General features: G+C 37.2%; 1 protein-coding gene across 1 annotated transcript in view; it reads right to left on the reverse strand.

Moving 5' to 3' along the window:
• Window positions 1-631: 631 nt before the first annotated feature.
• Window positions 632-13403, reverse strand: part of Fabp12 (fatty acid binding protein 12) — a 60726-nt gene continuing 47954 nt past the window's right edge. Inside the window, exons 2-5 of the mRNA XM_074068764.1 lie at window positions 7946-8128; window positions 6194-6366; window positions 4751-4852; window positions 632-730 (exon numbers count right to left, since the gene is read on the reverse strand). Coding sequence (XP_073924865.1) covers window positions 680-730; window positions 4751-4852; window positions 6194-6366; window positions 7946-8018 — 399 coding nt within the window. The 5' untranslated portion in view covers window positions 8019-8128 and the 3' untranslated portion in view covers window positions 632-679. The remainder of the gene's footprint in view (window positions 731-4750; window positions 4853-6193; window positions 6367-7945; window positions 8129-13403) is intronic.

The following is a 13403-nucleotide window of genomic DNA, read 5'->3' on the forward strand; positions in this document are numbered from 1 at the left end:
TGTTATGGAGATGTCTGTTATAGCAGTTTGGTTTTATATTAGGGTATCACCTTAGTTCTAAACATATTTCTTTCATATAAAACTCTGGTGTAATCTGTGAGGAACACTACATCCTAAAAGTTAAAGTTATTGAGCCGGATGCCAGTGGCTCACACCTACAGTCCTGGCTGCTCAGGAAGCAAAGATCGAGAGGATCACAATTCAAAGCCAGACTGTGCAAAGAGTTCACAAGACCCTATCTTGAGAACACGTAACACAAAAAAGGGGTGATGGAGAGGCTCAAGTGGTAGAGTGCCTGCCTAGCAAGTGTGAGGCCCTAAGTACAAGCCCCAATACCTAAAAAAAAAAAAAAAGCTACATTATTTTCTCAGTATGGTGAAAGTCAAGTTGAAGGATGGACACAATATGCCTAATGAGAACAGAAATCAGTACAAAGTGCTGACTATAAAATTCTGACCCTGCACTGAACAGAATGTATCATCCTGGTTTCCATACTGTCAATGCCAGGCTACGGCACCAGATAAGTATAATTAACAGGGCAACCACAATTGCTGATAGTTGTACAAATAAAGGCTCTCTCTTATTACAAGTGATAATATTTTACTTCGAAGTTTATTCAAACAACCTCTGCAGATGACATCACAGTTCAAGAGTGCCAAGACCTTGAGCCTGAGTTTGTTTATAATCTCTCATAGGTCCGTGTGCAGATAACATTTTTCACCGAACTTTCCTAGAAGACAGAAAGGATGAAATATTTCAGTACCATTGATAAAACTGACACCGAGAAAAATATAAACCAAGTAATATCATATTTAACATTTCTTGTAAAGAGACCTATATAAATTATACAGATAGACACAATTTGCCATGTCTATAACATAAATAGTGTATATATAATATATCTACATCTATATGAAAAAAGCAAGGAATACAATTTGGAATGCAAAGTTTTTATTGAAATATTTTTAAATGCCTACATTGAAGTATTTTCCTATTTTATTACATACTCTACAGTTTTCAAATAATAATACTAACATCAATCTAGTATTTTATGGATTTCAGAACACTGATATATGGGTACATGATGATATTTAATTCAGAAACTTTCTATAAAGGCACTCTCTCCATCCTGAAGGAATCTAACTCTTGGGAAGATAAATGACTCAGTGAATGTCACATAACTAATGGATGACAGAGGTGGAAATCCATACCCTTCGATTCTGAGCCATGCCTTCTTCTTATTGATATCTTATTGAGCTATTTACTAATCTATATTTTTATTGGCTAAAGTCATTATAAGAAGCACTAAAGTCAATCATTCTTAATCTCCCCTTCAAACATTAGAAAGAATAAAATGTACTCTTTATTGTAGAAAGTAAAAATATTTCTATATTAAGAAATGAGGATAACTGCCCATTTCTTTATTGGTTCATTGATTTTAGGAGAGTTTAGTTTCTTAAGTTTCCTGTATGTTCTGGTTACCAGTCCGTTGTCTGACATATAACTGGCAAATATTTTCTCCCACTCTGTGAGTGGTCTTTTCAGGTTAGAGACTATTTCTTTCCTTGTGCAGAAGCTTTTTAATTTTATGAAGTCCCATTTATTCATCCTTTCTCTTAGTTGCTGGGCTGCTGGGGTTCTATTGAGGAAGTCTTTGCCTATACTTATTTGTTCCAGGGTGTTTCCTGCTCCTTCCTGTAGAAACTTGAGTTTCAGGTCTGATGTCAAGGTCCTTGATCCATTTTGAGTTGATACTAGTACAGGGTGATAGACATGGATCTAGTTTCAGTTTCTTGCAGATGGGTAACCACTTTTCCCAGCAACATTTGTTGAAGAGGCTGTCTTTTCTCCATCATATATTTTTGGCACCTTTGTCAAAAATGAGGTGGGTATAGTTGTGTGGATTCATATCCAGGTTCTCTATTCTGTTCCACTGGTCTTCATGTCTGTTTTTGTGCCAGTACCATGCTGTTTTTATTGCTATTGCTTTGTAATATAGCTTGAAGTCAGGTATTGTGATACCTCCAGCATTGCTCTTTTTGCTGAGTATTGCCTTGGCTATTTGCGATCTCTTGTGTTTCCAAATGAATGTTAGGGTAGATTTTTCAATCTCTGTGATGAAAGTCATTGGGATTTTGATGAGAATTGCATTAAACACGTAGATTGCTTTTGGTAGTATAGCCATTTTTACTATGTTGATTCTACCGATCCGTGAGCACAGGAGAACTTTCCATCCTCTGTAGTCTTCCCCCATCTCTTTCTTCAGAAGTTTGTAATTCTCTTTGTAGAGTTCATTCACATCCTTTGTTAAATTTACTCCTAGGTATCTGATTTGTTTTTGAGGCTATTGTAAATGGAATTGTTTCCATGTATTCCTTCTCAGTTTGTTCATTGTTGTGTATAGAAAAGCTAATGATTTTTGTAGGCTAATTTTGTATCCTGCCACCTTACTGTAGCTGTTTATGGTGTCTAAGAGTTTTTGGGTAGATTTTTTGGGTATTTAAGGTATAGGATCATATCATCTGCAAATAAGGATACTTTGACAGTTTCTTTACCTATTTGTATTCCTTTTATTTCTTCTTCTTGCCTAATTGCTCTGGCTAGAAATTCTAGTACTAACAGAACTTTTTCAAAAGAAGAAATTCAAATGGCCAAAAAGCACATGAAAAAATGCTCACCATCTCTGGCCATAAAGGAAATGCAAATCAAAACCACACTAAGATTCCACCTCACCCCCATTAGAATAGCCATCATCAAAAACACCAACAACAACTTGTGTTGGTGAGGATGTGGGAAAAAAGGAACCCTAATCCACTGCTGGTGGGAATGCAAGCTGGTGCAACCACTCTGGAAAAAAATTTGGAGACTTCTTAAAAATCTAAACATAGACCTGCCATATGATCCAGCAATCTCACTCCTGGGGATATACCCAAAGGAATGCAGCACAGGTTACTCCAGAGGCACCTGCACACCCATGTTTATTGCAGCGCTATTCACAATAGCCAAGTTATGGAAACAATCAAGATGCCCCACTACTGATGAATGGATTAAGAAAATGTGGTACTTATTGCAATGGAGTTTTACTCAGCCATGAAGAAGAATGAAATCTTATTATTCTCAAGTAAATGGATGGAACTGGAGAACATCATTCTGAGCGAGGTCAGCCAGACTCAAAAAACCAAAAATCATATGTTCTCCCTCATATGTGGACTTTAGATCTAGGGCAAGTGCAGCAATGTGGTTGGACTTGGATCACAAGACAAGGGGAGAGCACATACAGGAGATATAGGAATAGGTAGAAAACCCAAAACATGAGAGCGTTTGGTGTCCCCACTCCAGAAGAACTAATACAGAAACCTTAAAATGACAGGTTATCATGAGCAGGGGATCAGGAACCAATGTAAAGATCAGTTAGAGTTGAATCAACATGGGTCGTAACACATGGGTACATGAAAGCAATAGTAGGAATCTTTCTGTATAGCTATCCTCAACTCAACTAGCAAAAACACTTTGTCTTCCTTATTATGCTTATGTCTTTTCTTCAACAAAATTGATGATAAGGGCAGAATGGGACCTGCCTGGAACTGAGTGGGGGAGGGGGGAAGGGTGGGGAAGGGGGCAGGGTGGAGAAATGACCCAAACAATGTATGCATATGTGAATAAGTGAACAAAAAAAAAGAAAGAAAGAAAAGAAGGACATCATTCAATCTTTGAGTTCAGTATTTTAAAAATCTTTCAAAAGTACTTGTGTCTTTTGTATATCATACTTTGATGATTTCTATATAAAATGAATGTGGAAAATACTTATTTGATATCCAAAAGTGATGAAAGTTTGGTTTTACTGTTAATTATGCAATTTTTTGTCCCAATAAAATACCAATAGTTATCATTTAAAAAAAAAAAGAAATGAGGATAGACTTTTGTTTACCTCCACAGATTTTTCATCTTTCCTTTGAACTATTTTATATTATGTCAAAAATTACATTTTGTTCATTTGGTGTTGGTGGTATTTGGGAGGAGAAGAATCATTGGTACACTTCCCTCCACTCTGCAAAAGTGAGAAAGATGACCTGAGAAGCCATCTTAAGAGCAGAAGGAGCTTGAAAGAGGATAAACTTTGGAATTAAGCCAACTGGGTTTTAATGCCAACACTACCACAATTTTCTAGCTTTCTATCTTTAGGTAAGCCAGTGTGTGAATCTCAGTTTCCTCATCTGTTAAATGAGCTATGAATCTTGCCTCAGAGGACTACTGTGAGGACTGGGTGAGCAACTCATGAAAACATGGGGGTATGGTAGGAACATGTGCTGGCTCTTACCTGTGCTAACACATCTCTACATGAAAAGAAAGCATTTCAGCTTTCCACTCCTACTTTAAACTTTCTTTTCATGCTTTTGTTTGATATTGATTTGGAAAAACAGTGAGAAGTTAATCCTGTTATAGGGTGGAGAATCGGCCACAACCCTCAGCCCCTGATGAAATCTTTATTGTACAAATGCATACTTGCTTGGTTCATGCATGAGTGGAAGAATTAAGCTACAGAATTCTCTTTAGTTTTTAAATTTCTCAATCCATATACATTTTATAGCGTTTATGATTATATATTTATCTGTCAATGTTTTCTCTCAATTCTCTAAAGTCAAAGAAAACAGAAAAGTGACATTCATTTTCCTTGGTTGCAGAACACATTATTTGAGTAGTTTTCTATTAGGTGTTGCAGTAGGTGAGGAAATAAAAATAGCTCACTCACCACTACCATTTGCCCATCTACCAGCTTTCTCCGTATGGTGGTTTCCTTGCCATTCCAATCTTGAACTTGAACCAAAGAGTCATTATCTAAGGTAACCATACTCTGAAAAACAGACAGAACCAAATTCAGAGAAGGTCACATTTGAACGCTAAATTTACCAGGTGACAAATTCTTTTCAGTTGTTGTGATATTCCCAGGTGGTTTTAGGACAGGAATTATAATCCCATTTAAGTCTCTTTCAACAGTAATTTATTGGCTGATTCATCTAAGGGAAAAATACTTTTAAGAGTAAAAAAATTAACTTGATGAGTAAGTGAGACTTTCTTTTTTATCTTTTACTGTACAGGCAAGATACTATTTTTTTGCATAAAGAATCACAATTAAGTTTTAACTGTAGAAATATACATGAGGCTAATTCAAACTCCCATTGTAAGATCTTAAGGAAGAAAAGATCCTTTTCCTTTCTCACCCCAACGTTTTCCAGTTTTTTTTTTATTATACTAGTTTCTTTATTTTTAATTTAGTGTGACATCTTTATTAATTATTTCAGGTCAAAGTTCTTCCATTTTGTATTTATAAGAATTTGAAATCCCATATTTTTTTAGTATCTATCTGTTACAGTGGTACAATTGTTTCTTTTTTTGGGATATTACCCTTCCTGGAGACTAACAATCCTCTCTTAAATTCATCCATTCAAACAAGTATTTATTCATCAACTGTTACACACCAATCACTAGGTTCTGGGAAACAGATGAGAAATACCATCTTTGAGGTGCTTACATTCTGATGTGGGGAAAGAGACAATAAACAATCAATAAAATATGTAGTGTAAGTAATTATATATTCTAATTGAAGCCATGGGATGTGAATAAAAGCTGTGTATATCACTTTCATGCTGAGACAATAAAAATTTCAGTCTCTTTGTTTTGTTGACCAAGGCGACCCCAAGTTCCAAATGGTGCAGTTACAAGATAGTTGAACTTACTTTGACCTGAGTTGCTAAGAGATTAAGAAGGACAGAAATCATTCCATACTCCTACATATACACAAACTTCCTCATCTCCACCCAAAACTGCATATATACAGTGATTTAGAAATAAATCCCCATTGTTTTAAGCCATTGAGTGTCCCTGACTCACTTCTTACAGGTTTATAACCTTGCCTATACCAGCTAACACAAAATTTATTCATTGTAATTATATGCAAAATGCAAACTGCAAAATGGTAAGGGAGAAATTTATTTCTAAGAGGATTAAATACTAATCCTATAGATAAGATTCTCAAAATGTATTTGCTCAGAATCATTGTTCAACATGCATTTTCAGGCACGCATCTGTTCCCCCAAGTGCTGGGATTGCAGACAAGTGCCACCACCATTCCTGAAGAATGATTTTCAGTTAACATCCTTATGAGAATTATCTAAAACACTGTTGTAGGCCTCACCTTGGTTTTATGGCCACCTGGAGTGGTTTCTTCAAATTCTTCTCCCAGCTTAAAGGAGATCTCATTATTTTTAAAGAGGCTTTTGGTTTTGATGGTAATCACATCTCCATTTGAACTTATGGTCACAGTGGGTTTTGCCAAACAGCCCAGTTTCCTGCTGGCTTTTCCTATTCCTGAAAATCACACAAATGGACAAATAGCTCAATCTATTGTTGGCTCCAATGACTCGCGTTATTTGAATAATTCTTTGCTAAGGAGAAGGTCTTTGGAGGTTTTTTTCCCCATCTATTTTGTATCTTTATTGTGGTAAAATACACATAACACAAATTTACTATTTTAACCATTCTAATGCCACCAAACCATTTCCAGTGGTATTAAACACATCACAATGTTGTCTGTCTCTACTATATATAGGGTTTTAAAAACAAATCCTATATTATATCTAGTGTTGTTTAACTTTCTTTTTCCCCTCATCTCTAAGTCTGGAAGATTTTTGATGACAGTACATATAGATATATTTTTTTCATAACAACATATTTTATAGTTTGTATATATCAAAATTTATTTTCTCTGTCAGCCATTGCTGATCAGTTAGTTTCCATTTCTGTCACTACAAATAATTCTACAATGAACATCCTGCACATACAACTTTGTGCTGTGCATGTAGGAACATTTCAATAAAAATAGAATTTTGCCAGGTGTTTGGGAGCACTTCTGTAATCCCAACTACTGGGGAGGCAGAAGCAGGAGGAATAAGTCAAGGCCAGCCCTGATAGAAGGAGGAGGAGGAGGAAGGAAGGGAAGGAGGGAGGGAGTGGGGGAAGGATGGAGGGAGGAAGGGAGAAACGGTGTATCAGAGGACAATCTCTAGGAGAAGATACATTGGGGAAATGCTAATACTGTAATGTGGTTCATGGACGCATGCTGGAAAACAGAATCACCACATGTAATAGGTTGGGTAAAATTAGAAATAAGGGCAAAATAGTTTCTGCTGGGTATTGAGGGGATGGGGGGAGAGGGAGGGGGCGGAGTGGGTGGTAAGGGAGGGGGTGGGGGCAGGGGGGGAGAAATGACCCAAGCCTTGTATGCACATATGAATAATAAAAGAAAAAAAAATAGGCTGGGTAATGGCTCTCAAAAATATTCACATCCTAATTCATGGAACCTGTGAATGCTATCTTACATATAAAAGGGACTTGGTAGATGTACCTAACTTGAGGATCCTGAGATAAGGAGGTTATTCTAAATTATCAGACAGACCCTAAATGTAATCAGAAGTTTCCTTATAAGAGAAAGGAAGAGGGATATTAGACTACAGAAGAACAGGCAGAGTGAAAATGGGAACAAAGATTGGAGTATTGTAGCCACACACCAAGGAATATCAGTAGCCACCAGAAACTGGAAAAAAATCTATTTTGAAAATCCTCTATTAAAGATTAAAGCAAATGTTTATAAAATAATCATTAACAAATAACTGTGGCTTTTATTTTAAATCGTTTATTAAAATCATTTGCTATTTAGTAAATAGTAGATGCATATTTTGTTTGTATAAATCCAAGGTAAATTGCATGAAGGATTATGTCGATTGCAATCTAGTTTTGCACAGAACTGAATCTTGGTGTTGAGTCAATTTTTATTTTTCCTATGTGAAAAGTTAGAGTCCAAGATTGATCTCAGTTCATACAGAACAAGTTATATACTACCAAAACTCCCTTTAATACTACATATGATATGCAAATAAACATGGCTCACCCAGTTCCTTCATATATTTTTCAAAATTTTCACAAGAAATGGACTTCCATGTTCCTTCGAGGTGGTCCACCATTCTGTCTAAGATAAATTGATCTCAAAGAAAAGTAGCTTCAGGCTAGGAATGTAGCTTAGTGGTCAAGGGCTTGTCTACAATGCAGGAAGACCTGGATTCAATCCCTACAACTGCAAAAAACAACAGTTTTATATGCATATATGTGTTGGTGCTCCCTGAAATAGTATTGGAAGGTATTTTTAATACAATTCTGGACAGAAAGAACAATGAGAAAAATCAGGAGAGAAAATGAGGAACTCATCCTTATGATTTTCCATTACTAGTAGCTAATGTGGCCAATTTTCTCTTAAGTGTAGGTAAGTCAGGATGGAAATGGTAGTTTTTCACAGACCTAGATGTATCCTTTCAACACTGATTTAGGATCATAGCTAGGTGCCACTTCCTCTTCTAGAATCTGCCACACTCAAACAGGTAAGCTGAGCACCTCCATTTATGCCGCAGGATTTATGCCCCAGGTCTCTGTCTTTCTCTAACCACAGGTCATTCAGAAAAAGGCAATCTGCTGTTTTCTAATTTTATATTCTCCTTCTTGATAACTTGAATTAAAAAGTTAGAGTCATTATAGATGATATTTGTCATTTAAAGTAAAAATTTAAGTTTAATGAGGGTTAGAGCAACCATTTTAAGCCAAAGACTATAAAAAGTAGAGGAAAGAGATTATGTTACACACACAGTCTTGTTACTGATGGTTTTCCAGGTACTAGATCAATTTCTTATAAACTTAGAGAGTCATCATTGCCATGAGAACAATATCTTCTTAGTGAGTCATTCTTACTTTGGACTGGTTTCTGTTCTTTTCAACCTAGACTGTAACACTCTGATGTCTGTAAGAAATCAAAACTTGAGACAAGGAATATGACAGCAAACACATCAGCTACAGAACACAAGACCCTAAATTTTAAGTTGATGGACAATCTCCTGCTTGTACATACGATTAGCCTGAGGACATTCTTGTTCATTCTAGGCCATGCTTGACATCCATATATTGACACGGTTCTTAAGAAACACAGAAGTTATAAAATTCTTTCAAGACAGGAAAGGGGATAGAAGGTTTTATAATTCCCATTAAAATGTTAAATTTCCCAATTCTAATATCCATAAAAGCAATTGCGCAGGTCTATAATTTTATTAATAATCATTCAACAACCATTTATGGAGCAACTAGGGTTTTTGGTTTCTTAAACATTTTAATTAGCATATATTAGTTATTCAATAAATGTCATTGTGACATTTCCATATATGCTTGTAATGTACCGTGGCTAGGGTTCATCCCCACTGTCATTCTCCCTCAGCCTCCTCTCCCTCTACTTAAAATGATTTCAACAGGTTTGATCATTTTATTTTCATAAAAGTATATAAAGTACAGCGACCATATTTACTCTTCTTTACCCATCTCCCCCAGCTCCAAAGCAACTAGTTTTGTTAACCAAACATAAGACTAAGAAATTTTTCTTACGCTATTAATTAAATGTCCCAGTTATGGTTGGTAAAGATGCCAAAATTTGTTCATTGGTTTTCCTTTCCTAAATGAGGCAAACATTATGACTTTTAACATTAATGTGTGCAATTGGTAAGTTTATGCCCACTCAATGTAGTAGGCCTAAGGCCAAAGGCAGGAATGACACACCACTGCACTACTTAGTATACTGCAGATTCTAAAATTAGGCACAGAAGGTACTAAAATTCATAGAATTTTTCAAGGAAATGATAAACATGTTCCCACATGTGCTAGGTGCATACTGACTTCCATTGTAAGGAAAATACTACTAAAAATCACCTCCTTGAAAAGGAGCGGTGCTGGGAATGTGATGTTCTCTATTGCGGATGGGCTGGGTTTGAGCGGCATCAGTAGTGGAATCATGAAGAGACAGGTATGACTTATGTCTCTGCCACTGTGGCCCCTCCATTCATCTGTCTCTTCCATTCAAAGACGGGGTACATCCACTGGCCAAGTCATTTAGACTACTTTGCTGTTCAAGTAGACTCAAGTAGTCTGAAGCTACTGCTCCCTCCACACAAAATGGGTGTCAGGCACCCCAATCTGAGCCTTGTCTGTTCAGATGATTTCCCTTGCCAGTTCTCAGGCCCCCTCTCACCCAAATATAATGAAACCACTGCCCATTTTCAGCTTGCCTCCAATACTGAGCTAATTGACCAATGAAACATGTTCAGGCTTTTCCTTCTCCTTCACTTGGTTACAGGGGACCCCTATATTGTCTTGGCATGACTTGAAGGATAGATGCTAATACTGCTGTGATGACATGGAATCTGGTCTGCTTGTTCATGAGGTTACCTTAATACTTCTAGTCTGATCAGGCTTGGTTCCAGATGCACAGTTCAATCTTAGGATGGACTGCTGCTGGACCTACCTGAGTTTATAGCTCTGTGGGGCTGATAGAACTCAGCTCGTAATGGAAAGTTCCAGAACTCATGGAGTCCCACAGCCAAGAATTCTGTCTCTACCAGGCCTGGTAATATATCAGAAACTCTTTCTCCAAAAGCATATGAATCTCTGTTGCAGAGGGTATGCCCTTGCTCTGGAACCTCAGGGATCTGTGCTGTGATGCTCCCACAGGACTTTTGTATATTTCCATACTGCATCTTTTCCTGTCACTAATACCTCCAGGGTCATGTTTGCCACTCATACAGCCTAAGTGGAAAGGCTGTTTGTGCTGGGGCCCCAATTTCCTGTAGATCCCTTTCGTGATTCATGCCCCACTCAAAGCAGAGAGCCTTTGATCTCATCCACTATATAGGCTGGAACACACTCCTTGATGAGAATATGTCACCACCATAAGCCAAAGGGTCCATCAGAAATTTTGGTAAAAAAGGCAAAATATAGCAATTTGTGTTTTGGAAGAGATGACCTGGCATGCCCTTTTGACAAGGCTGGACTCCTAAAAAATTTGCAAGAGAAGTTTCCTCAATCATTACATTTTCATCCTAAAAAGAAACTTTTCTAATTATGTCCCGGGGATGGAAAACAAAAATTTAATATAAGGAACCAAAGTCTGACATTTTATGAAGGTCATATGAATATAGATGGGATGTTTTAAAATGTGCTCGGAGTGCTACAAGGCAGAAAGACACAAGAACTTAAAAGTAGTTGTTTAGGAAAGGTACAGGGTAAAAAGTCCTGCTGTCTGTTCTTCCTAAGTGTAACCCCATATATCTAATGAGCCTGTTAAATTGTAAATCTTTCTTCAGAAATAGCTCTGAGTAACTAAAATTCTCCCACTTTTTTTATTCACCTTGTCATTGACGAGTTATTTATGCAGTTCTAATGCACTTAAATTAAAACCATGCTCTAAGAAGAACATCTTTATAATGACTTTTCAAAAACTTACTGAAAGTAGGAAAAATCTAATACAAAATTAAATGCTATGGCAAACAAAAATATAATAGTGACCTAAATATGTGCATGGTCTATTACTCTGGTTGACTTTGTCGAAAGGGCATTAAAGGAACTTTGGGAAAGCACAGCCATCCCTGGTCGTTTCTCAGATTTGTCTTATTGAGGACAATGGGAGAGGACTGGCAACTTGGCCTGTCAGGAGACTCAGTGTGTATCTCCTTGGCCATACTGCCCAAATGAGCAGAGGGAGTGAGCCACAGACAGGAAGCTGGGACTGAATGTCTGGAACTAGTACACAGGCATCCAGCCACGCAATAAAGTGGTGGTGCTTCCCACCAGTGTTCTCACACAGCTGCCCAACGTGTGTAGTAGAGTTTGGAATTATAGGTTGAATTGTGTCCCACCAAAAGACGTAGTCAAAGCCCTAATGCCAGTACTTGTAAATGTGACCTTGTTTATAGAAGGGGGGTCTTTGCAGATATGGTTAAGGATCTCAACATGAGATCCTATAGGATGTAGCATACCTTAAATACAATAATGTATGTTCTTTTAGAAGAAAGGAGAAGATTTGAGACAAAAAAAAAGGTCACATGAAGACTAACACAGAAATTGAATGGCTATCACAAGTTAAGGAAGATAAGCCAGCAGTCACAAGAAGCCAGGAGAGACATGGAATAAATATTCTTCCAGAGTCTCCTGAAGGCTACTTAATCTTTTAATCTCTGGTTTCCAAAATTATAAGAGAATAAATTTCTGTCTTCCCACCCCCCACTCCATTGTGGAGATTGAACACGGGGCTTCATGCATGCTAAGCACACGTTCTACCACAGGTCTACATCCTGAACCCTTTCTATGGTTTTAAGCCACTACACTTATGGCAATTTGTTGTGGCAGCCCCAGGAAAATAACACAGGGAGAAACTAATTTAAAAAATTTTAATACTCTTTATGTTTCAAATAAGGAATTTATTTTGTTATGTAAAATACCATTTAAACTTATTTGGAATTGTCTTTATTTCACTGGATTTTTTTTTTAGGGGGGAGGGTCAGTTAAAAGTAATAATACTGGTCATCATTTTACCAAACATAGAGTTAACATTTTCAAATGTCCATTACCAGGTATTTATAAAAAAAGTAACTTATAAAACAGTAATCTTGATAGTAGAATAAAAACTGAACAGTAATAGTAAATATTATAATTATATAACAGAATTATTAAGAAATCTTTCTGATGTTCATAGAAGAAAAACACCCTCATAATTCCTTTAGTTCTTTTTTTTTTAAATCCCACTTTCCCTTACTACCCCCTTCAAGCAGTATTCTTTTGTAATCTTTAGGACTATACAACTTCTTTTAGGTGCATATTGAAAGACTTAAGATTTAGACAGTAAAAAAATAAGCATGTCAATACTGGTAAACAGTACTGTGCTGTGATTTCTTCTGTTTCCAGATTTCAGCAAGAAGGCTCACTGCAGGCCTGTGTTGGAATTGGTTGCTGGCCTGCTCATGCTGTTTGCTTCTAAGAAATGTGATTCAAACAAATCAAAATAATAGAGAGACTTCCTGGAGGGATCAATAAAGACTGGGAGGTCACAGTCAGGCAGCCTGAAGGCTTTTGATTCAGACCTGCTGGGCTCCCACGCTCTCCTGCCCTTGTTTCCTGCAGCTGGAGCTGTTGGAACCCCACCTGTGCCTGAGCATGGCCCCCAGGCCCTGGACCAAACGACACGTTCATCAGTTTATTGTAGAGTAGCGTTAACTCTAAAGGTTCCTAAGCACGACTGGCATTTATAAAATGCCAACTTTTGTGAGCCACACTAAGTCTTCTTAATCAGAATTGCCAGGGGCTGGCCCAGGAATACATATTTCTAAAATTTCTCCCAGATGATTCTGACTCAAGTCTGTGGCCCAGCAATCATGGACAAATGCTCTAGACAAGTAGCTTTCCAAATGTGGCCCTTATGTCCACATCAGCTTCACCAGAGAACTTGGGAGAAAGGTAAATTCTTGGGCCCCACTCCATACCTGCTG

This window comes from Castor canadensis, chromosome 3, assembly GCF_047511655.1.
Source record: "Castor canadensis chromosome 3, mCasCan1.hap1v2, whole genome shotgun sequence".
Classification (NCBI taxonomy): Eukaryota; Metazoa; Chordata; class Mammalia; order Rodentia; family Castoridae; genus Castor; species Castor canadensis.